The 23263-nt window shown below is 42.4% G+C and overlaps 1 protein-coding gene across 1 annotated transcript; it reads left to right on the top strand.

The window, feature by feature from the left end:
* Positions 1-269: 269 nt before the first annotated feature.
* Positions 270-22797, top strand: LOC124216053 (protein gooseberry-neuro). Its single transcript, XM_046620125.2, has 6 exons — positions 270-584; positions 2803-3116; positions 6740-6851; positions 21655-21851; positions 21979-22360; positions 22446-22797. Exons 1-6 carry the CDS (start codon positions 533-535, stop codon positions 22688-22690), a joined length of 1302 nt encoding a protein of 433 aa, XP_046476081.1. The 5' UTR covers positions 270-532; the 3' UTR covers positions 22691-22797.
* The last annotated feature ends 466 nt before the right edge of the window (positions 22798-23263 follow it).

The raw sequence follows: 23263 nt of genomic DNA, 5'->3' as shown, positions 1-23263 counted from the left end.
TTATGTTCGGAAATATAGCGTGTCAGAGGGTCTCGAAAGCCGGGAGTTCCGATTCTTCCGAATCCGATACGCGCATGCGCGAGAATGCGGGGCGTTCCGAAGCGTCTGGAACCCAATCGGAACGAACGGGCGGGACCAACCGTGGGCCCAACGGATGACCCCGTGACCACCACCACCACCACCACCACCATCGCCCATCCAGCACAGCGACGACGGCCGCGTGTTCTTCGCCGACGATCCGGAGGCAACTCCTCTCCAATACCTTGGAACGAAAGCAGCGCGTTATTTGCTTTTCTTGTTGTCAATCCGTCGAGCCGCCAGGCCTCGCCTAGCCTCGCCCTGCAGGCCGAAATATCGCGAACGGATTCACCGCGGGCCCTTTTTCGTTGGCGTTTTGCATTGTTTTGCCGTTTTTTCACCCTCGTTCGCCCACCGAAAGGCGAAATTCTTTTGTCTCACACGCGCAGTGCCGATGATCACCAGTTAGTGACCATTCTGGATATTTACACTTACACCCTTCGCCCGGCGGAACATGGACGTTGCTGGTGGAATGAGGCCCATTTTTGGCGGATATCCTTTTCAAGGTACGTGCAGTGGACGTCTTGTGGATTAATCTTGGGTTTTGAGTGTGCATCTGGTATTTGGATCATGCCGCAAGCATGCAACCTGCAGTTTCCTGGCAGCAGCATCTCAGCGTTGGTTCTGAATCGACGTCAAAGTCGATTCTGTCTCGTTTTCGCAATGGCAATCATTGACTGTGATGGGTGTTTATCGATTAGTATCAATAATTCTGAAGAGATTATGAAACTGTGCAGATATGTATTGACACAAGCTGAAATTACAAAAAACTGATACCCAATTCCAAAGCAACGGTCATCTCATTGGCCTCCAGCAGTAGTTACGTATACCGGTTTTAACTTAAACCTCCGGAAGTTTATTATAATGATTCACGACTCACCGATTGAATGTTAATTACCCTGGAGCGCCGGATCATTGACGTAATTTTTATTTATTAAGCTACGATAATACATGCAGAGATGAATGAACTGCACGTGAAGTCTGTATTAATAAATATAGCATCGTTTCCACGCAAAGTAGCTGAAAACTGTTGAAGCATTTTTCCAATCTAACAAAACTAAAAAAGCGAAGTGATCCAACTGGTTTTGTGCAAACAAAATTTTTTCGGTTGAAAATGACAGAATGATGCGTCTACAACCGTAATCATTTTTTCTTTTCTCCGAAAGGATAACTATGATTGCAGTTACAGAATATAAGGTATGATTAATTTATGGCTGTATTAATAACTCAGAAGTAAGCCCGTTATAATCGTGGGCGGATTTATACGATTCGTCAAAGTGAATATACCTAACAGCCGTGAAATCATTTCACCGAGTTACAATTAGTACCTAGTAGATTCTATTTCCTTCCGTAACGTTATACCTCAGGTACCTACACTTGGAAGATTGATAATTAAAAACTTGATGAAATCCGCTAAGATTACGACACGTATAACTGGAGCTTTTCGCTCTCTGATCAACAGCTGGTTATACGTTACAAAAACAAGACTGAAGACGGGGCGATTTTATTTGACAAAAGATAACTTTTCCGAAAGTAATTTTCCGATGTAATCCAAACGAAACTTTCACTCTCGACAGAAATTCCATTGTAAACTTTTTTCTCCAATCTACTCGTGTAAATGAATAATCTGTTTGACTACTCCAGTCTCCGCAGAATTACAATTCGAAATGTCTTTTTCTGCATCGCATATTTTCTCATTTTTCCAGCAAAATTCAATACTGACGAAATTCTAAATTTACCGCACACGAAAAAAAAAAAAAAAAAAAAAAAAAAACAACATTGTGTTAAATTAAAAAGTATACAATACCGAATGATATGTTTCGTTGATTCAAATACTTGAACGTGATTTCACCTCACACGCGAGATTTTTTTTTTTTTGTTTGCACCAATGATATTTTTATTGGAAATGTATTGGAAATGGAAATAAAAAGGAAAAAAAAAAACTTTCCCATCTTCCACAAATCCTTTCTTCGTGACTGCAGTTTTGCCTGCATTGTGTGAAAAATTTTCTGATCCCCTTCATCGAGTCTTGCAATGATCAATTTCTCAAAATCCACGAATAAAAATGCACCAAACACGGAAATAATTTCTCTGCATCCGTTATCCAGAATGCAAAGTTGGAGCACGAAATGGACGCGGAGTGTAATTCCGTTAACGACTGGTTGCTACTGTCTGTCCCCTCGTTAGTTATGGGAACGCCTATAACCAAACTCTTGGTTAGTAGTATAACTTTCGCTGCAGCTAAAACTTAACGCCCCCAGACGCGTTATTCGTCTTACTTTACTACTTTTTACAAATTTTTTTTCTCGCTCCGAAATTTTTTCCGGCCTAATTTCACCGCTTTAAACGTTTCCACTGCGGTTTTAACATGACTTTTCAACTACTTGCGCCTGCACGCAGCCCATCCGGAACCGGTCCGTCGCGTCTAGTTTTTTACAACGCGAAAAGATAATCTCGCTTACTAATTTCAAGCAAATCAGTATAACTAACCACCTTCCAGAGACTAATGTATGCTCTGCTGACTTACCGGTTGTCCAATCCGTCTTAAGGTTCTCCGTTTCGAGTCGCAGTTTTTGAGAATACGTCATAAACTGAAGTCGAGTTTACGGGGATGAATAATGGGGATGAACGTTGAACAAAAATTTCAATCTTCCATCATTCTCAACACGATTCACGCTATAAGCTTTTAGGATTTCTGAAAGAAGTTGATTTTCTGATTTTCAGGCCAGGGTCGAATGAACCAGCTCGGTGGGGTCTTCATAAACGGTCGTCCATTGCCGAATCACATTCGTTTGAAAATTGTCGAGATGGCAGCGGCCGGTGTTAGGCCATGCGTCATTTCCCGGCAACTCCGCGTATCTCACGGATGCGTTTCGAAGATCCTGAATCGCTACCAAGAAACGGGGTCCATAAGGCCGGGTGTCATTGGCGGCAGCAAACCGCGAGTCGCGACTCCTGAGGTCGAGGCGAGGATCGAAGACTTGAAGAGGGAGAATCCGGGAATTTTTTCCTGGGAAATAAGGGACAAGCTTATGAAGGTAAGTGACGCTGTATCCGATATAAAAAAAATTACCGCATCTTTTGATTTCGTTGACTTAAAAGCTTGAATTTTTTACACCTCCAAGGGACCGTAGACTTTAGTATTTGATATCAATTTCAACTTGATACCTCCACCCGTTCCTGAGAAAACAGGTCTTGACAAACGGACGACAAAGTGATCCTATAAGGTGTTCCGTTTTTTCTTTTCAAGGTATGGATCTCTAAAAATTTCAAAACCAGTATTGAAATTGGGCGAAAAAATATATCAGTTCAATTCGGGCGAAAAATATTCACATATTTGTAAAATGTAGACAGGTATATGATTTGTTTCATTATTTTAAAAACGTCTACTGTTAAAATTGAATCTTCTATAAGATAATTGAACAGGTTCCATTGAATTTGAGGATAAATTCTAGTCGGTACAAAAAAAAAAAAAAAAACAAAAAAAAAAACACCAAAACAATAATAATTCTCCACGCGTGTCGTAGTTCTTTACAAAGTTGCGTAATTGGTCAGCAACAAAACGAAGTCTGAACTTGAAATTGAATGTTTTCCTTTTGTAATTTTCGTCGTTGGCAGTGTTTGTCGTCCGAAACAATCAATCTCTCACATAACCGTTTATAATTGAGCAGTATATTCAGGGGGAAAAAAGGAGAAATAAGAACTGTGAAACGAGTGTCTAAATTAAGCTCGACTGATAAATATATCTGAATAAAGAGTATAAAAAAAAAATTAAAAAAAAAAAAAAAAAAATGCAACCCTCAAACGGTGATTATCCACAAATGAAACCGAATTTTAAGTTAAATTTAATTCTCGATAATTTTTCAGACGTTTCGATCAACGAGGTCCGAAAATATTCGATTTCGGAGAAATCTTAGTGAATTTTCGAACACGGTATCAAATATCTGCACATTTTGGGCCTGATCAATTTTTCACGCGCCTACCGTGCAGTGAGGAGGTATACGAACGTGGTTTACGGTATCCTAGGAGAATAATAGAGGCGCTTGAGAGCCACCCGTAGCTTCGGTACCTATATATATATATATACATATTATACGTAAAAGACACGGGCTGAATGGAAGAGGGTAAAAGGAGGCTCTCCACGGAACTCGGACCTCCTGCAATCGTCGTTCCAGTCCTTGCCAAGGAGGACCTAAGAGCCCCTCGGGCGACTCGCGTGTCCTCTAATACGATCCTGGCCGCCGCTTCACCCACGCCACATTGGCGCGGAGTGTGAAATATCCGTGGTTTTCATCATGCGGGGGCAGAGATTTCCGTTACACCCCCTGTTTCGCAGATTTTTTTTTTTTTTTTATTGACTTTCAACGATTTATTCATTATTTCTTTTTTATCCACGCCAAGATTCAAGATATAATCGCTGAAAGATTACACGCGTGAGGGGATATGGTTGTATATTTTTTTTTATTTTTTTGTTTAGGGGGGGGGGGGGGGAAGGGGGTCGTTTGGACACACTGGGCGAAATTAATTTGTGACTTTCGCTTGCAGAAGGAACAGATATTGAGGAAAAAATGAAAGACTAAAGGCGTCGAATTTGTGGCCACAAAAGACAGGTTATAGAAATAATCCGTGAGAGAAGAGAAATTTTAGAAATCCGAAGAATAAAATAATAAATCATCCTCTCGGCCATCGCGATCGCTTTGAGACTCTGTTTGAAAAATTATGAACAGGCATTTGAGCTTCTCGACCATTTGACGAATCAGAACTTTTAAGTATTTTTCACCGACCGGATATTTTAGTTCAGCTTCAAGTTCGGCGTAAAAAGTTTTTGGGTAAAACCGAAAAATTCGAAATATCGATTGTATTTCAGTAAAATTTCAAGACGCTACAAGAAAAAATGAATGAATAAATAAAAACAGCGTTCGTTTTTACAGAATACTTCACAACTTCCTCATTTCATCGTCTTAATCTGAAATAAAAAAGAAAAGACGGTAAAATTATCACTGTGACACACTTCTACCGTCAGAAATTGAAAGAAGGTTCAACGATACTAAAAATTTTTTCTCATTCCATGATATATGTGCGTTGATTTCCTTGCGGCGTGGATTTGAGAAAGTGAAAGAAATTCCAACTACCAGGAAAAATTCGAACAATTCAACTTCACTCGTGACAATCAAAGACTGCACGTAAAATTAAGGATCGGAAAAGCGCTAGTACAAAAGAGTGAAACAGTAAACGATGGATGAAAATAAAGATACAAATTTAAAGATAAAAAAACATTGACTCGAAGTGAAAATCGAAATTTGTTACGCCGTTGCATCGGTCCGCGGTCGGCATTAATGCGGCATTTAATGCTGGCGGAAGGCGTGCCTCGAGCCCGAGGCTCTTTCTCTGGCCTCCCTGTCATCGCTCGGCCAGGTCGTTATTGTTTCTGAGATCCGCGATCGAAGATTCACCTCATAGATAGCGATCGATGCGATCTCGAGTTCCGAGAGCCCGAATACCAACCTCGGAGAGAATATTCCCTCCGTTTATTCCCTCCGGGCTATTTTTCAATCTCAAAGCTGAGAAAAACTTCATTTGTTTTCAACACTGAGAAAAATTTCATTTGTTACAGTAACTAGGAAAATTCAGTAAAACAGGTATCGTTGAAACAACTGTTTGAATATCGTTGGAATTACGAAAAACGAGGCACGCCTAACCATTTTGCGCTATCGTCGATCCTTTTTTGGTTATTGCAACGCAAAATCAGTTTCTTCGGCTTACTCTACTTTTTTAGTTAAACAAGGCTTTAACGTCAATTTATCGTTGCACAAGCATTAAATTTTCGCAACAGTTGCAAGAAAATATAGCAACAGTGATCGTGATGAGAAAGAACAGTAATGGATAGAAAAGTAATTTTCATTTTCTACCTAGAACTATATTTTTGGATTGTCGTAAAAAATGAAAATATTTAAGGACTGAGCGGTAACCGGAACTAAAAATTTCATCAAGCCAAAAAAAAAAGTAAAAGTTCCGTTTCAACTTCAACCCTGTTTAGTCGTCTTATGTCTCGTTTCTTGATTCTGGATCGCGCAATTTATCCCAGGATATAATTTTCAGTTTGCGTATGACGCGCATGGTCGGATAACGGCATTACTGTGATCACTGGTCTAGGCGTCACATTTCCTGCAGCGAGTTTAATGACATGAAATTGTAGAGCTGCAGCGGCCTGACAGCCGAAGAAGAACAATCAACGCTCGCTTGCATCTGCAGGAACAAAGTCGAACTGTTCCAGGCGCAAAAAACGATTGATCCATCGCCCTAATGCGAGATGGATAATTAATTGAACCCGAACGGCTTGTGAAGTTACGATACTTGTGATCCAATCGCGGCCGGTTTAATCAAGATCAAAAGAATGATACCGAGTCCGAACTAAAAAAAGAAATAGAAGAGAAAAAAGGAAACAAAAATTTTACCCCATATGAAGAACAATAAAATTTATTATAGAAATTAATTAATCGATTAACTTACTATCGCACGGTTTTTATAACCTCCGGAACTTATGTGTTGCAGGAATTAGTCGCTTACGTAGGCAGCTTCTCTGCAATATGAAACACTGATAGTGTTAAATTATACATTATATTGTAGGTTAGCTCATCTGCATTAAATTCCATTTTTCCAGGAGGGATTTTCGGACCCTCCGAGCGTCAGCTCAATCAGCCGACTTCTACGAGGCGGACGTCCTGGCGAAGACGGGAAGAAGGATTACACGATCGACGGGATCCTCGGCGGTGGTGAGTTCACAAGATATATCACGTCTACTTACTCACAGCCCCAATCATGCATGTGTCAATTGTTTAAGATATCAAAGAAAATAAAAATCAAACAGGCTTTCCGTAATATCGCATTATATATACCAAATATAATGTAGGTAAATAAAAAATTCAGGTAAGAAAGTTAAAAATTGTTTTCGTCAATACCGAGAATCCTTTGAGATATATGCGACTTGACTATAACCGTTGAGAAGATTGTGAGAGATCAAAAGATGGGAAGAGCAAATGTCAAATCTTCGATATCGCAAAACTTAAGAGCAGTTTTATTGATATTCCAAAAAAATATTCTTCCTCCTTTAAACTCGAATGCACAAATTTTTTAATACGCGGGGTTCCAGATTGTTTGAAACCAAATGACAGCTGCTCGGATAAAATTTGAACACCCAGTATCCGGTGAGGCAAAGCCACGCGAGGGAGACCGACAAACGGATTACGGGAGTGTCAATATCTCAGAGGGCACGCATTATCCCTGATCGTGACGCGAACGGTGAAAAGAATTCTGTATAATTCGTTACGGAAATGAAGCCAGCAAACGCGGACTGTTGCAGTAGGATTTAACTCCGGGATCAAGAGATTCCCGCTTTTCAATTTTGCAATACATAATTCCAGAGCAATGCATAGACTGAAACATGGCCTTCTTCTAAATTTAGGCGAATAGATGGATTGAAGCATCGTTATGCTTGACAAAAATAAACTTGAATCGATACTTTTTATCAATTTCATTGTGAGATCATGATGAAAAAAGTGTTACAGTAAATTTGTGGAAAACAGTCTCCTGAATAAAATTCAACCATTGTTTAGTAAAATCGGACGCATCGATCAGATTTTCAACCATTTTGAAGCGATTCGATATCAATGCCTTCGTTTTTGGTTCCCTTATTTTCTTTTTTGTAATTATGGAAAGACATTCGTACAGCGATTTGATAAATACTCAAAAAACGAACGACCATCTATTGATAAAATTAATGAAAAGCTTCGATTTCTGGCCAATCAACCGCTTCAAAAACCATAAAAAACGGAGGTTTCATTTTTAGAATCGGCGTCAAAAATCTTACAAAACAGATTATTCAAAATTCGTTTCTGGTAGTACATAAAAATATTGAAATCAGAACTCATAAGAAATAACGATAGAAGTGGGATTTAAAAAAAAATTCTTAATCTATTTTGAAAAGGTGCATCTCTTACAATTTCCAAGATTATGATATCCGTACAACTCTCCCCACGATCATCGAAGCACTTCCATCGATCGATCGTTCGGTATTTTAGATGGGCGATATAATTATCCTCGTAAGTTAAATCGAAACTTTCCCCGATTAAATGATTATCAAGAAGGAAAGCCTCGTGAATGAAAATAAGCTCGCAAGTAAAGCGGAGGCGTGTAAGGTAGGCAGGTAGATAGGTGGTTTGAAATTAATTCGTTTGGAGTTTCGTGGCTGTGTATAGAGGGGTCCCGGACAATTAATCGGACCGGGCGTCAAACGCCCGGCGATTTACACGCGTCAGGAATCCTTCCTTTGGTGTACAGGTGTGTGGTGTTCACCGGCCGAAAAGTCAGCTCCGATCAACTCGAGCTCTGGCAGTGCCGAGAGTGGCGTTGGGCTGGGCGTGAGGGCCTCTACCAGGGCCTCATCGGACCTCACTGGGCCTCACGAGGCCCCGCGGAGATCAAAAGCGCCGCCTGCCACACGTCAGCAGTGACGCTCAGCCCCGGCGATTCTCACCCTGCGCATCAACGATTTAAAACCAACCGATTTCTCCGCCGCGACTTTTCAAATCGCCGCGCAAAACTCTGAGATGTTCAAAGGAAATTCATGCGCGCCGTTTCGGAGACGCCTTGCGTAACATAATTCATCCCATTCATCACGCTCAGGGGTTAAGCTTAACCGATTATCGCTATTTTTAAGTCCAGATACGTGATGCAGAATTTTTAAAAAATTCTTTTAATCAGGTTTATTATCATTTGTGACCGCTGTACGTTTTCAAATGGAAATATATGCGTGGTTATATATTTGTGAAGTGGGGTGAAAATTCGTGGGGAACGTTACGCGAGCTGTTTTTAAATCTTTGCGACATTTGAACTGTAAGATAAAATTCGTTCGCTGCATCCTCAGAATTTTCTGTCTGAAGAATTTTAGTTCAACTGTTGGTTGAGGTAAAATGTAATAAAAGAGGGACCGTGATGAAAAATTTGATAAGAAAAATAGACTTTTTATCATTCAATATGACCTTTCATGGTTCACAGTCAAATAAAAATGGAAACTGTAAGTTAATTCATTCAGACAATAACTTCAACACAGCAATTAGCCACACGCACAAGAACCACCTTCAGCGCTTCAGTCGCTTCAGTCTTCAAAAAAAAGGAGGTAATTAATTTTCGCAACAGCGTATTCAATTTTCCCCAAAAAATAGAATCATTTCCGTTGTATACCGAATAATTTTAAAATTCACGCGATCTCTGTAGGCCACTTTAAATAATTAATATCCATCTACATCCGGAGGTAAAAGTAAAAAAAAAAAAACAAAATCGATGCCAGTTGAAATCTGAGAACATGTCCGGAACATTGTCTTGAATAAAAAAAAAACCGCAAGATCAAGCTCTGACCGAAAAATTATCCGGAGATCGAACCAGTCGACCCGATTACCATAGAAACATCCCCGATTGAAAAAATATACCACAAAGCTTGTATAATAAATGCAAGATATCTGGTTCGCGTACAGCTGTTAAAGACCATAAATAACACAGCGGTTAAATTGAGAGGTATTTAGAGACCGGAGGATCAATTTTATCGTATCATTGAGGAGGAAGGGTGGGAAGGGGCGGGAGGGAAAAGGGGATCGGACGCTAAACGAGTAAATGACATCCGGAGTCAATCGGGTCTGGTCTCGGGGCAAAGAAGAACCAAAGGCTGGTTTGCCCCGACTTCCCTCGAAGCACCTCTGTGAAGGGCGAGAGTTCGACGGTGTCGGTTATAGGTGTTGGCGGGCAGGCTAAAGGAATGACACGTAGCCGCTGGTCCTCTCTCTCTCTCTCTCTCTCTGTCCCTCAGTCTCTCCTCCTCTCCTTTCATTCTCTTCCTTTGGTCGGCATCGACCGCCGACGAGGGATTAGCCTAATGGCTCCCTCTCCCCGCTCCTCCAGAGCCGAGCGCCCACGACTTTCCACATACTCGTTCACCTCAGGAGCACGCAACTCGGTTCCGAGACACGCATTAGGTACGTGTGTCCAGGTGTGAGTAAGGACCGCGGGACCAGTCTGTGAAACCAGCCAAAAAACGATGCTGTAGCGCCCGGTTCGACGGACTGTGGAACAGAGGGACACACTAAGTGATTCACAATCGGGTTTATTGATTGTATCGATGATGGGCGACTGCTGGCACGTCGGAAACACTCGAACTCATCGGAGGCCCCAAGAGGAGGAACAGGTGCACAGACTCGGCTACGAAGGATCACCGCATTGTGTCCGCACAATTGTTAACGTGGCGTCGATCTTTGCCGGAGGTGCTGCATGTGAGGGGCATTGTAACGCGTGTGCAATGGACTCCCACGGTAATTAAACACCCGTTAATTAATCAGCGACGGTGAAACGTTCGTATGGGATCGGGTTCGATGATGATCGTTGCATCGCATACGTCGTGTATTACATTATTCACGTGCGATCGAGTCGATTTGACGCTCGGTTTCAATGCTAATCACTCAACGGTCACCGGCTTCGTATTCACTTAAACGATTGTTCGCTTGTCAACTTCGCTTGTAAATAATAACCTTTGGTACTACACGCTCGCCTAGATATCCGAAGACTCGAGGTACACACATGCACGCGGATCTCTGCAGCCGATAGTGCAGACGAACACACGTGGATACGGTACGTCACTCGCCTTCTACCAACTTCGATGTCCGTCGGCTCATCGCGATTCGAAGCCGCCTGATGGATGAGTGCATTTGCAACGATCTAGTACACACTTTCACTCGGCTGGTAGAATAGTCGAGATTCAATTAAATCGGGATGCTTGGGAAATAATTATCCGCTATTCATAGTCGGCTGTCACAGTGATCAGCTGATCGAATCACGATCCGACCAAATGTTGATGCGTTACGAGTTGAGAAAAAAAAACTGACCGATTTATGGCATAACGTGTTTGTGAGGTGAAATTTTTACCAGAGATGAAGGGAATCGATTTGTACAGAGCACTTCTCGACGGATCCAACCGAGCAACGGCGGTTGTGTTTCTCGTATTTTCATCTTCCAAATTGTTGTTCTCTTTGCCTCGGTTTATCCCTCACGCTCCCCCGATATCCAGAGGGTGTGTCCCTAATCTCAGCTTGTATCTCGACGCGAGCGAGTCGCCTTGCCTGCAGGATGTTGTCGGGAGCGACTTGAGAGGAGGCGGTCAGTTACCCGAACGTTATCCTTGTCACGTGAGCGCGGTAATCCCGGCTTGAACGGCTATCTCGTACAACATCGCGTACCGCTTAAATTCCTTATACACCGACCGGCGTCCATCCGTCAACCATGCACGACACCCAACGCTGCAATCTTCGTCGTGGAAGTGTGATCTTCGATCGAATCGACCAACCGAACTAGAACCACGCGGCAAAACCTGGTGGAGAAAAAAAAAAACTTGACGAAGAGTGAAAACGAAAGCACTGCTATCGAAATCACCAGGTCTCGGGATCTTCGAGCATCGATGCCTCCTCCAACGTCGTTGGACACCATTCGCAAATTATTCCCGAAGCGCCGGCGTTCGTTGGTTTTTCACAATTTCACTTTGAAACCTGGTACAAGTAGCCACGACATCATGTACCAAACTTAGTTATTCGTGTACCCGCAGGTCTGTCTACGGTTGAGCAATTTCACTTTGGATCCTACCGATGACCAGAATCTTGACGTCAAACTGTTCGGTATCGCTTAATTGGAATTCGAAGTCTTCGGATTTCGAATACAGACAGATCATCGACTCGATGAGTACAGGATGTAGCTTTTCGATTGACTAGGAAACTTGTGAACTTCAATCGCTCTTGGACAGTTTTGCAAGACTTTAGGCTTGTGGCAGAAGGTTCAACACAGTTCATTTGACGAACACATCTTTCATAATTAACATTCGTAGAAACCAGCAAGGTCGAACTCTTGGCTCTATCGATGCATTAATGTGGATGAAAGGATTCGACAGATCGTGATCTAAGAGGACGGTGCCTACCTAATATCGTTAGAAGATAAAGAATCGTCAATCCCTGTAATTTGCCGCACGATCGAAAGATCCTGAAAGTCAATGTCATATCGACGATCACTGTAGAACTCTAGCGATCCTTTACGGATGTTAATTAACCTTAGCATCGATGCGGAAACACTCGTCATTGCAGTTTCTTCGAGTTCGAAGCCGAAGGTGTTTCAGGTATGAAACGAAGCTGATTATGCGAATGAGTTTGCGAAAGACGTCGGTACACCTGATGCATTAATGGTGAAAAGCGCAGGACGAGACCACCAACGCCGTCGGATGGTCAGCGGCAGGCATACTTGGTGTGAAAAGGACATTAGCATTGCGGTTGGAGTTCGACGTGGGTGACAGTGAGCGTTGGTTAAAGACCCCTGACCTCGAAAGTACTTCCCACCATTCGTCCGGTAGCAGGACGCTGGGTTCTTAGGGGTTCGGAAAGTGGTGGCCGATTCACTTTGCCGCGGCTACTCCAGCTTCTCGGGAAATGCGAGTGCAGACAGTGGTCGATGTCCTGGTCCATGGTTCGCTGCATCATCCGTCGCTTCGGGGCGTTGACAGAAGGACACTGTGCACCCTGGTTCGGTGTCAACCACGCCGGTGAGCATTGTTCGCCTTTCGAGACATTTGTTACCATTTAGGACCTCACACGGCAAGGGAAACCCCCCACTAAGATAGGGCCGAGCCGACGCTCGAGCTAGATTTATAACTTTTACTCTCCTAGGCTTCTTTCTATCCCCCATTCATACGCCGATTGGACACGCGAGAAACCCAACGCTCCAACTCATAGCCGAGAAACGTCACCGCGTACCTCGATGCGGCTATTTATTTAAAACCATGTTTCTGAACCGGATCTGAAAATCTCGCTGATCCTAATTCCTCGTTTGTTCATCGGGTTTCAAAGTTTCTGTTCAACTGGTAGCCAAAAATTGACGCCTAAATATCGACAACCTCTTCTTTCGTCTTTCCCTAATTCCCCAATTTTCTAGTGTAACATCGCAAAGCGGAGTGTCCATTTTTTTGTCCGTTAAAAAATAGGGTACACAAAATTCAAAGCTCGTTTTATGAGTCACGAATCCATTTTCTGGTACTCATCCTCAAAAGTTTGCCCAGAAAAACACCGAGACTGATTTGATCGAAGTTGAAGGAAGAGTGAAGTTTTCGACGAAGACGATTTAAGAAAACTTGCAAACGGCTATCATTTTCGATTATAAAACCATTGAATGATTATTCATATTCGTAAATATCCTAAATACTTGAAGAACGACTCGATCAATTCGAGTGAACTTTTGATGGTAACTCAAGTAATTGATGGAAATGATTCATCGGATTTCTTTGAATATTTATCACTTCTAATTAGAACATGGAAAGTATTTTTTTTTTTTTTACTTTGGAATGATGTTTGCTTGTATCCTAACTTCCGGGGGAACCAACTAACCAATTCGGATGACTTTAGACGTGAAAATCATGTGTTCAGTGAAGATGATTGAGGAAATTCTACTTTTCAACTCAAGTATTTTGCTAAAATGATTCCACCTTAGCTTTTTTTATACTTTACGCACCGCTAGTTATAACTGCGACGAAGCTTCCTTAGTCTTCCTTAACACCGATTTCGTTCTTTCAAAAAAATTTTCAGCCTCGAGTATCGGTCGAAGAGGGAAGAGCGTTTTCCCAGCAGGGATGCTGACGAGCATATTCCGGGATGACGATGCTCCGAAAGAGATATTTGCTCTGCTCTCCGCAGGCCACCACAAATTGATTACACGCATCTTTTCACGCGATCCCATTCAGCCAATCAGGCTCCGTTCATCCGTCCATCGACGAGGGTTTATTGATTGTGTTATATGCCGCATCAGGTATCAATTCCCGCGCTCGCATTCTCCGATGCGTATTCCAGGATTTTCCAACCGCCGATCGTTACCGAGACTCGAATGAGCTTGCGAATATCCCGCGAGTAACGAAACAAGGACTGCTCGATGCTCGCAGCGAGGCGCGACTAATTGACACCCTCGAAAAGCGTTAACAAGCTAATAACACCCGGCGCAAAACGACTCGGAGCGGCGATGGCGGCGGGATGAGGGAACGGGGGAGTCGGGGAAATTATAATCTATAAAGCATTTCGTCGAGTGCCGCCCCCCGAGAGTTCTCTCATTACAAGTCCAACATATGGGCTCCTAAACGATCCAAGGGTCCCATCGCGGCCCGGCGTCGGGACTCGGGACTCGGGATTCGGGACTCGGGGAGAGGAGGAGGAGCGCGATGGAAACGCAACGCAACTCGGAGAAGAAGCGGGCCCAACTCAGAGAGGACCGCCGGTGTCAGAGGGCGCGCGAAGGAATGCCGAAGGTGTTGAGGACCCCGCTGCTCTCTAACGCTCTGCCACGAAACTACGTCGAGGAGGAGCGCACCTGGCCCACGGATCAGGGGGCCTTGTCCCTCAAGATGAGAAAGGGTTCTATATCTATCTCTGTATTCTTTTATTAGGCTCCGACCTCCGGGCACCTATTTTAATTTACACCGATAATATATGTAATAACGATACCGCCGGCTCAAACTCATCGCGAAAAATGTACAACGTTCTTGCTCGCTTATTCAATTCCCTTGATCAGAAATACGTAGAAATGTTTGAAGAAAAAGCTCAGTGATTTCTGGAACTTTAAGAAGCACCGGTAATTGGGCCAAATACTATCTTTCTTTTTCATCATGTAGTATTTTTTCTAATTTCAATTGCACAATTGATTTATAGCTCATCCGATGGATTGAAATTATCAGAGTTATTACGTCATCCGTCCTAAGGTATATCCATATATATATATATATATATATATGTAGCAAAAATAGTGAAATTTAGCTGCTTATAAGATCTTCAACAATAAGAAAAATTTCATTTGTTACAGTAACTAGAAAAATTCAGTAAAACAGGTATCATTGAAAAAACTGTTTGAATATTGTTGGAATTACGAAAAACGAGGTACGCTTAACCATTTTGTGCTATTGTCGATCCTTTTTTGGTTATTGCAACGCAAAATCAGTTTGTGAGGTTTAATCTACTTTTTTAATTAAATAAGACTTTAACGTCAATTTATTGTTGCACAAGCATTAAATTTTCCCAACCGTTACAGGAAAATATAGTAACAGTGATCGTAATGAAAAAGAATAGTAACGGATACTAGACTTTCCGGTAACAGCTAGAAAACTAATTTTCATTTTCTACCTAGAACCATAGTTTTCGATTGTTGTAAAAAATGAAAATAGTTAAGGACTGAGTGGTAACCGGAACTACAAATTTTTCTCAATGAAATCTTACTTCTAACGACGAAGAAAAATTGCAACGCAATTATTTGCAGTTGGTAGTGTAACAAACGTACTTGACAAAATTCCAAATGAAAATTCAGGATGAAAGCTGATTGAATAACGTAATTGCAAGACAGAAATTAACAAATCATGTACCACTTGTCATAAAAACGGGGTTTGTTCAAATTCTATCTTTAATCTGACGTCAATTCTGAATTTAAAATATTTTACTTGGCTATCGCCACAGGGTGAAAACCGACTGAGTTTCTTCTAAAAGATCATTTGTTCACTTCGATACATTATCGTGTATCATCAGTTCCCGATGATAGAAAACGATTGCGAGACCGTGACTGGATTCGACCGTTTCTCTCCATTTATCAAATCGACACCGGCCGCCTATAAAGCCCCGGTGACAATTCCTAGCGTAGAGTAGCTTTCGAGGAGGATTGACGATCGACTAATCAGAATTCAAAGTTCGGTGGATCCGAAATATAATGAGCTTCGAATTCCTGAACTCCATCGAAATAATACCCATAACCCACGTGTCTATACGCGTATATATACCTATAATGTGAGATTCGACGAGTCTTCGTTACACACACACGCGTAAAATCCAAATCGTACAAATACGATGCGGTGAAGCTACACCGTTTCCCGCTTCTCTTTTCCCCCGCTCATCGTTTCCCCCGTTCTAGGGCGTGAACAGCGTGAATACATTAACCACGCACAGTCGGCATAGCAATACGCACACACACACACAGTCGTACAGGTAGGTGGAGACGATTGGAAGAAAAAAGAAAAATGAAATAAAAAAAAAAAAAAATTGTAGAAACAAAAAAAAAAAAAAAAAAAAGGAAAAACGGGAGTTGCCTAAGCCGCGGCAAAGTTTCCTCTTATCTACGTGCGCGTGCACAATGTAAAGCTGCAGAAGTATGTGCATACATTTAACGCATTGGAAACACACAGAGAGACGTGCGTAGGATCGAAGCCGTGTGTCGAAGAAGAAGAGGAGTAGAAACGGAGGGTTAAGATTTGGGCTCCTCGTCCATAATAATAACGGCGGGCGGGAGGCGGGCGGCACATCTTTGGCGGCATCAACATCTGTAGGATGACAATCGAGAGAATGGAAGAATAGTTGTGGGAGACAAGTTGTGTCTTCAATAAAGGTGACGGCCTCTTTAAATTCTTGTCACTTTGACTTCCTCGCTCGTGAAGTCCAAAGGACGCCGAAAGATGTTTGGCAATATTTCACCTACCGAGGTACTATGCAACTCTCACAATACCCCGGCCGTTTTTCGTTCGATGCCGAGAGAACTAACCCGGGACACACCTGTCCGTTTCCGCATATTGATATCGCGGACCGCGTAGTTGCGCAATTCTTACTCTTATCTATATTCACCTTAATTTTCACGTTTCGACGACGACAATGTAACCGACCTATTCAACAGTTCTGTTCTTGTTCTCATTATTCTCCTTTTTCACACTACCGCGGACATTCGAACGTACCGCATGACGTACCTACCAAGCAGGCGCAAAAATTCTTCGCAAATTTCGTTGGGCTCGAACTCCGCTTGTTACAAATCGCGAAAGCTACTTCAGATCTGGCTATTTACAACACTGGACAACAAATATTCACCTTTTCTACGTAACGTGAAAACTTTTAAACGATTATGTTAGGAACAGGGTTTAGTACGATAGAATTGATATTGAAATATTTTAGATACGAATAGTTTTAATGTAATATGATTTTTTGTTTATTTTTTTTTTTTTATTCTTTGCAAATATGCAGTTCTTACGAACAAAAATCAGGTTATATATAGTGTTACATTAGACTGGTGAATGAAATATTATAACTAGGCAGCTGATTACTAATTTTGAAATACCTATCTGTCCTCATTATAAAATCATATTTACCTATTTTGATTCGATCAGGTCTAATTTTTGCGTTACAGCTACTACCAGTAAAATTGAATGTTTATCGTTTTGACTTACCATTTTTGATTCAAGGTTTTTTGTTATTTATTGTAACCAACTGGTATTTATTCTAAATAACAAAACACCTTGAATCAAAGAAGGTAAGTCAAAACGATAAACATTCAATTTTACTGCTGGTATCTGTGACACAAAACCTGGACCTGAACGAATCAAAATAAATATGGTTTTATAATGAGGATAGATTATGGGTATTTAAAAATTATCAAGCACCTTCCTTGTTACAAAATTTTGTTGACCAGTGTATTTTGCAAAGTCTAATATACGATCGTTACGTACATACCTATACCGTACCGCATGTTACGTACAATATGGGCAAGTTTCGGGCTATTTTCACATGGATAACTCATCTGACTCGAGGCTTATTCCATTCCAATATAATAACGCGGCGGCGGCGGCTCGTTTCAGCGGGTCCAAAGTTCCGCGTGACTTTTGACAAATGTGTAGTCGTTTAAGAAGCAAGTTTCATCTCAAAGAGGTTCACCGCTGGGAAACCCCGCGCCCAACTTCGGCCCCCCGTCTCCTGGGCCATTGTCAATTCTGTACAACTGCGGAACAGGTAGTACTGTGAGACGGAGTAAACAGGAGCCTTAGGAGCGGCGTAGATTTTAGAAAATTCTTTCGGCACTCCTTTGAGAAAACCGCCGCGCAAGAATCGATCGCGTATAGAGGTATGCCACTCCTGCGGATGAACGCTGCGGAAGAAAAAATGGCCGCGGTTTGACCCCCGGGCGATTCAGGCCTCTTATCTGGAATTATGCATCGATCAAAGGTGCACGCCCGGGTTTGGCGACTTTCATTAGCCTGCACCTATCGACAGTTGCATCACAAGACGTGCGGCCTCCCTCCTCGTGCTTGCAACGTAATTTATACCCTCGAGTAATCTCCGTGCGATCTATTATACCTTCACCGAACAATACACGCTGCGGAAATTTTTCCGTTCATTTGACGCAGTTCCAATTTTATACACTTACAACAACGTTTCCCAGCTGTTCGTTGTCGCGTTAAACATTTTTGCTTACTTACATGGAATTGAAGGAGAAGAACATGAAAAAACACCCACGTATCCACTCATTCAAGTCTCATCAGTTTTCCAGTTTTCTTACTATTCGGTGACCGATTACTTCGAGAAATCGTACACGTTACAAGTGTACGCTAAGAGAAATTTTTAGTTCCGGTTACCGCTCAGTCCTTGAATATATTCATTTTTTTATGACAATTGAAAAATATAGTTCTAGGTAGAAAATGAAAAACAGTTTTCTAGCTGTTACCGGAAAGTCTAGTATCCGTTACTATTCTTTCTCATTAAGATCATTGTTGCCATATTTTCTTGCAACTGTTGCGAAAATTTAATGCTTGTGCAAGAATAAATTGACTTTGAAGCCTTATTTTTAACTAAGAACGTAAAATAAACCGAACAATCTGATTTTGCGTAGCAATTACCAAAAAACGATCGACAATAGCGCAAAATGGTTAGGCGTACCTCGTTTTTCGTAATTCCGACAATATTCAAATAGTTTCTTTAACGATACCTGTTTTACTCAATTTTTCTAGTTACTATGACAAGTGAAATTTTTCTCAGTATACAATTCGATGTCGAAATCTCATTAATTCGTGCCTGTATTCAAGCACAGTGAGTTCAAGCAGCTGTTACACGAACTGGCAAGATAAGCGCGGTATTCATCCTTGGAAGTGCATTATCTATTATCTACCAATGCCTGAGCGATGTTTGCGAATACGTCAATAATCTGCGAGGCGCGTATTGTGACCGGGGCAATTGAGCATGGCCTCAAATTCCACTTTGTGAGAAATTAAACGTGTACCAAACAGAGGTTGGAGCAACAGCACGACGAGCATCAATAGCTGTCTTAGGTTAATTCCGTAGGCAGGTCCGCGTCTTCGACAATGGCTGGACAATAGCTACGGGATGCTCCGGTGTAACTGAGCATCGGAATAAAGGGACAAACGGTCACAATGCCGGGAGTCGACTTAGCTCAAATATTTGCTGGACGGGGAATATCGGAGAGATTGGTAGCCCAATCTCGTTTCGCTGTTTTCGGGCCCTCGTAAGCTCAGCGCAAGCTCAATCGCCCGTGTAAGCGTCCTACGTCCGCAATGGAAACAGACACATTCTCTGCGAATTTAAATGGCACAAAGGGGAACGGCATTAAACGGCCACTAACGTCGGCCTCCGCCTAACATAATAGCGTTCGAAACACTCGATTTCTACTCAATCCTTGTAACCACGACTGGAAAAGAACAACCCTCGAACCTCCATTGAACGAGACATTTGTATCGACATGGCTTACGCGGGGATGATCAGCCCTCTTCAAGTATATTCCATAGACGTACAGTCTAGCTAAAGGAAAATATTGGAACTAACGAATTAGAAACTGAAGATTAGACAGACTGAAATCGAAGCTCGGCAGGTTTAATTCGACTAAAATTACACGCAAAAACCTACTTACTTAAACTTTGGAAGCCACAAATATTGCAATATATTTCGCAATGTCAAAGGAACGTGATTTTATAAATTGGAACTCATTTTTCGCCTGAACATTTTCTACGCCAATTGCTATAATAATGTCATTATGAAATATTCATGAATTTTTCTATACGGCAAAGGCTTAATGTTCAAAATACATTCATTGCACAGAATTCATTTCCTTCGTCGACAAAATTGTAGAATAGCGTAATTTCTCAAAAATTTCTTAGTAGTCGGTCCCTTTTTCTACGACACATCTACACTGACTCAAGTTGCATCCTTCAACCTCGAATTGTTAAACAACATTTTGACCATACTGTACTTTTGATAGGACACATTTTCAAATCCTCCAGACGCGTGCCTTTCCGCGTATACTCGCTTCAATTCCAACGCAGTGTAGAAAAACCTTCTCACGGAATCCCATGAATCACAATAGGTATTCACGCTCAATTGCACGCGCTAACATAAAAACGCATGGACGATTCTATTCTGGCAAAAATGTTCTCCTTTTTTTAAGGTCTGCACGTCATTGCCGTTTAATTTCGAACGAGATTCAGGCAATTTTCAAATCTTGCAAACAGTACATTAGATTATATGTAGCCCATCACAAATCGTTCCGAGGTATGTTCATGTACCAGCCAACTACCAAACGGCGATGAAGCACCATCGACGTATCTGGAATAATTTTATGCCTGCAAAATGGCGGACAGAAAGCGCGGCTCACGCAGTGCGCAAGATGGTGATCGGGTTTACGATGGCTTTATGGATAACTTAATGGCCATGCAGGTACCGAGCACATACGGATTTCATTTCGTGTGAACGCATGCGGAGTTATTAGGAGAGCGATAAAATGCCTTGAAGCGCGGCCCGCAAACGTTCCAACGTCCTTTATGATCCACGATCCATTCCATGGAGCTCACACAATCCACCTCGCCTCAAGACCCCATACCCTCCCTAATTTTTAGCCACATACGTAAAAAATAAATCGGGATTCCGGTTCCGCGTTATACTAGTGAAAAAAAAAATGTAACTCACCTTAAGTGTATTCCTGACTGGAAATTGGGGCATCACAGTTCCTGGTAGTTTCGTAGAGAAGTGATCCAGAAGCTCGAAGAATCGTTCCAAGGATTCCTCACCCGTCTGAAAATTCATAATTTTATAATTAGGGATTTTTGTACGGCTGAGAAATCGTCGGAACTTGCAGTAGAAGTCGTACAATAACATAGGAAATTTCGACTCGTCATCCGGAGCTTTTGCTTCAAGTCTGCGTCACTGCATCTACTACTGTACCGTTGATCTAATTTGGTAATGACTCAATTCTCGCGTCGTTAGTGGAGCAGGTCCGATCGCGATAAGATCGCGCGGAGCCGTTCGAAGAAACAATCGAGTATGTATTATTGACCGTCATCGATCGTATAACCGAGTGATAAATGGTCTTGATCAGGGTACACAAAGGCCACCCAGGACCCGCTCGAACTTTGGTAATGGGTGACTTATGGGTCCGCTCATCAATACTTCATTCACCGCCGGCAACTGCAGACCGGCCGTCGAGTCTTCGGATGATCGGGCAACTCTCAACGATTTATTGATTATTAATTACCGTTATTTGAGAGCCTCCTTAGAGTAGCTCCGCAAGATGTTGACCGAACGGTGTACAGATTTCAAATCCAAACCGCAACTCCGGGGTCCGGGACCGACATAATATTGGATTCCTGTTTCCTCATTGTCTGCTCTTTGGGAAAAATCGGCCACCTGAGAGTTTCATAATAATTATTTGTTCCAGGTCGTTGTGGCGACGATTCGGACACCGAAAGCGAACCCGGTATCCCCTTGAAACGCAAGCAGCGAAGAAGCAGAACAACCTTTACCGGTGATCAGTTGGAGCAGCTCGAAGCCGCCTTCCTCAGAGCCCAATATCCAGACGTCTACGCGAGGGAAGAACTGGCCCAAAGAACGGGCCTGACGGAAGCTCGAATCCAGGCAGGTCTTCCAGTGATAAATTTTGCACGGATCTTCGAAACGTCCGCGTCGTTCGAAATCGCAATTCAAAACGTGAAGCACATTAACTTCTCACCATTCAATAAACGTCATCGATCCCTCTTCACAGGTCTGGTTCAGCAACCGTCGAGCTCGTCTCCGGAAGCACGCTGGAAGCATAGCTCACTCGGTGGCGAGTCTGCCTTTGACACCATGCCAGTACACGGGGTCACACGAGCTGTCGCAGATCCCACAGGTTCCGCAAATGCCGGTCGGTATTCCCCAGGTCCCAACCTCGCTCCATCAAGCATCGACTAGTCTTCATCAGGTCCCCGGCGGGGTTCCCCAGGTGCCAACGAGCATGGGCCCGGCTTTGGGACACTCGGCATCGCTCAGCGGGCACCTCGGATCGCTTCCTGGACACGTCAATTCCATGCAGATGAGCCAGTCCTCGTCACCTCTGCAGCCTCCGGCTGCCCACGCGGCGCCTTCTTCCGTCAGTCATAATCCAGGTGAGTTACGGGAAAACCGAAAAGTTCCCCGACTTTCACCCTTAGCATCGAATTTACGCCCCGCTTTACGTTTTCTGTTTATCAGGAAACTCTGACTGGTCTCGGGCCCAGCTGGGATGGGGTCAGTTCAACCAGTTTCAAAACAGCGAGTACTCCGCTCATCCTGGAGGACATCACTCCACCCAACCTGCCCATCCTGGACACGTGACTCACGGCGTTCAAGCATCCGTCGCAAGCGAGTGGGTTGGCTATGATCAGGGATACGAGTATTCTCAGGCCCAGGCTCAGGCCCAAATCAACTATCATCGTAGCGTCGGCGGGATATTTTAGCGAAGAAATAAATTCATTGTACATAAGACGTATACGCGTTCGAAATCGCAGATACTATATATATTGTAAATGGCATATATATATGCATACATAGATAGATAGACAGAATTATATGAAACATTATAGGTGTATATAATAATAATACTTATTATTATATAAACAAAGAAAACACTATTCTTCACTCCGTGATTTATGTCCTTCCTCAAACCCTTGAATTCCTTAAAATGAACCAACGAATGACTTTCATATTACTGAGCTAGTTTAACTGCGACTAATGGTTTTGCGCAATACGGCATACGTCTTCTTGACTTTTTAGCAATACACCTTATACCTCCGCGTCAAATAGATAGATAATGATAGAGGACGAAACTAGCAAAACATGTTTGCTATTACTGCATGTTATCTATTTGTTCAGTTCTCGGAACAAGTGGGAGCTCTAATCTAATGAAAAAAAGCTGGACTGAGTGTTGATAATTGTTTAGATAAAAGGCTGTGACACTTGTCGTATGAAACTAGTAACTCATTCGCTTGCTGAATATTTTTCTTCTTTTTTTTTTCTCAATGAAATAAAAA

This window comes from Neodiprion pinetum, chromosome 1 (assembly GCF_021155775.2).
Source record: "Neodiprion pinetum isolate iyNeoPine1 chromosome 1, iyNeoPine1.2, whole genome shotgun sequence".
Lineage (NCBI taxonomy): Eukaryota > Metazoa > Arthropoda > Insecta > Hymenoptera > Diprionidae > Neodiprion > Neodiprion pinetum.
Note: the sequence above shows the minus strand (reverse complement) of the source record. Positions and strands in the feature narration are given on the sequence as shown.

Excerpts from the sequence above, each read along its gene's own strand:
- LOC124216053 (XM_046620125.2), top strand. The coding sequence starts at position 533 with ATGGACGTTGCTGGTGGAATGAGGCCCATTTTTGGCGGATATCCTTTT. Across the intron at positions 585-2,802 it reads TGGCGGATATCCTTTTCAAG|GCCAGGGTCGAATGAACCAG; the intron begins GTACGTGCAGTG and ends TCTGATTTTCAG. Across the intron at positions 22,361-22,445 it reads TTCCGTCAGTCATAATCCAG|GAAACTCTGACTGGTCTCGG; the intron begins GTGAGTTACGGG and ends TCTGTTTATCAG.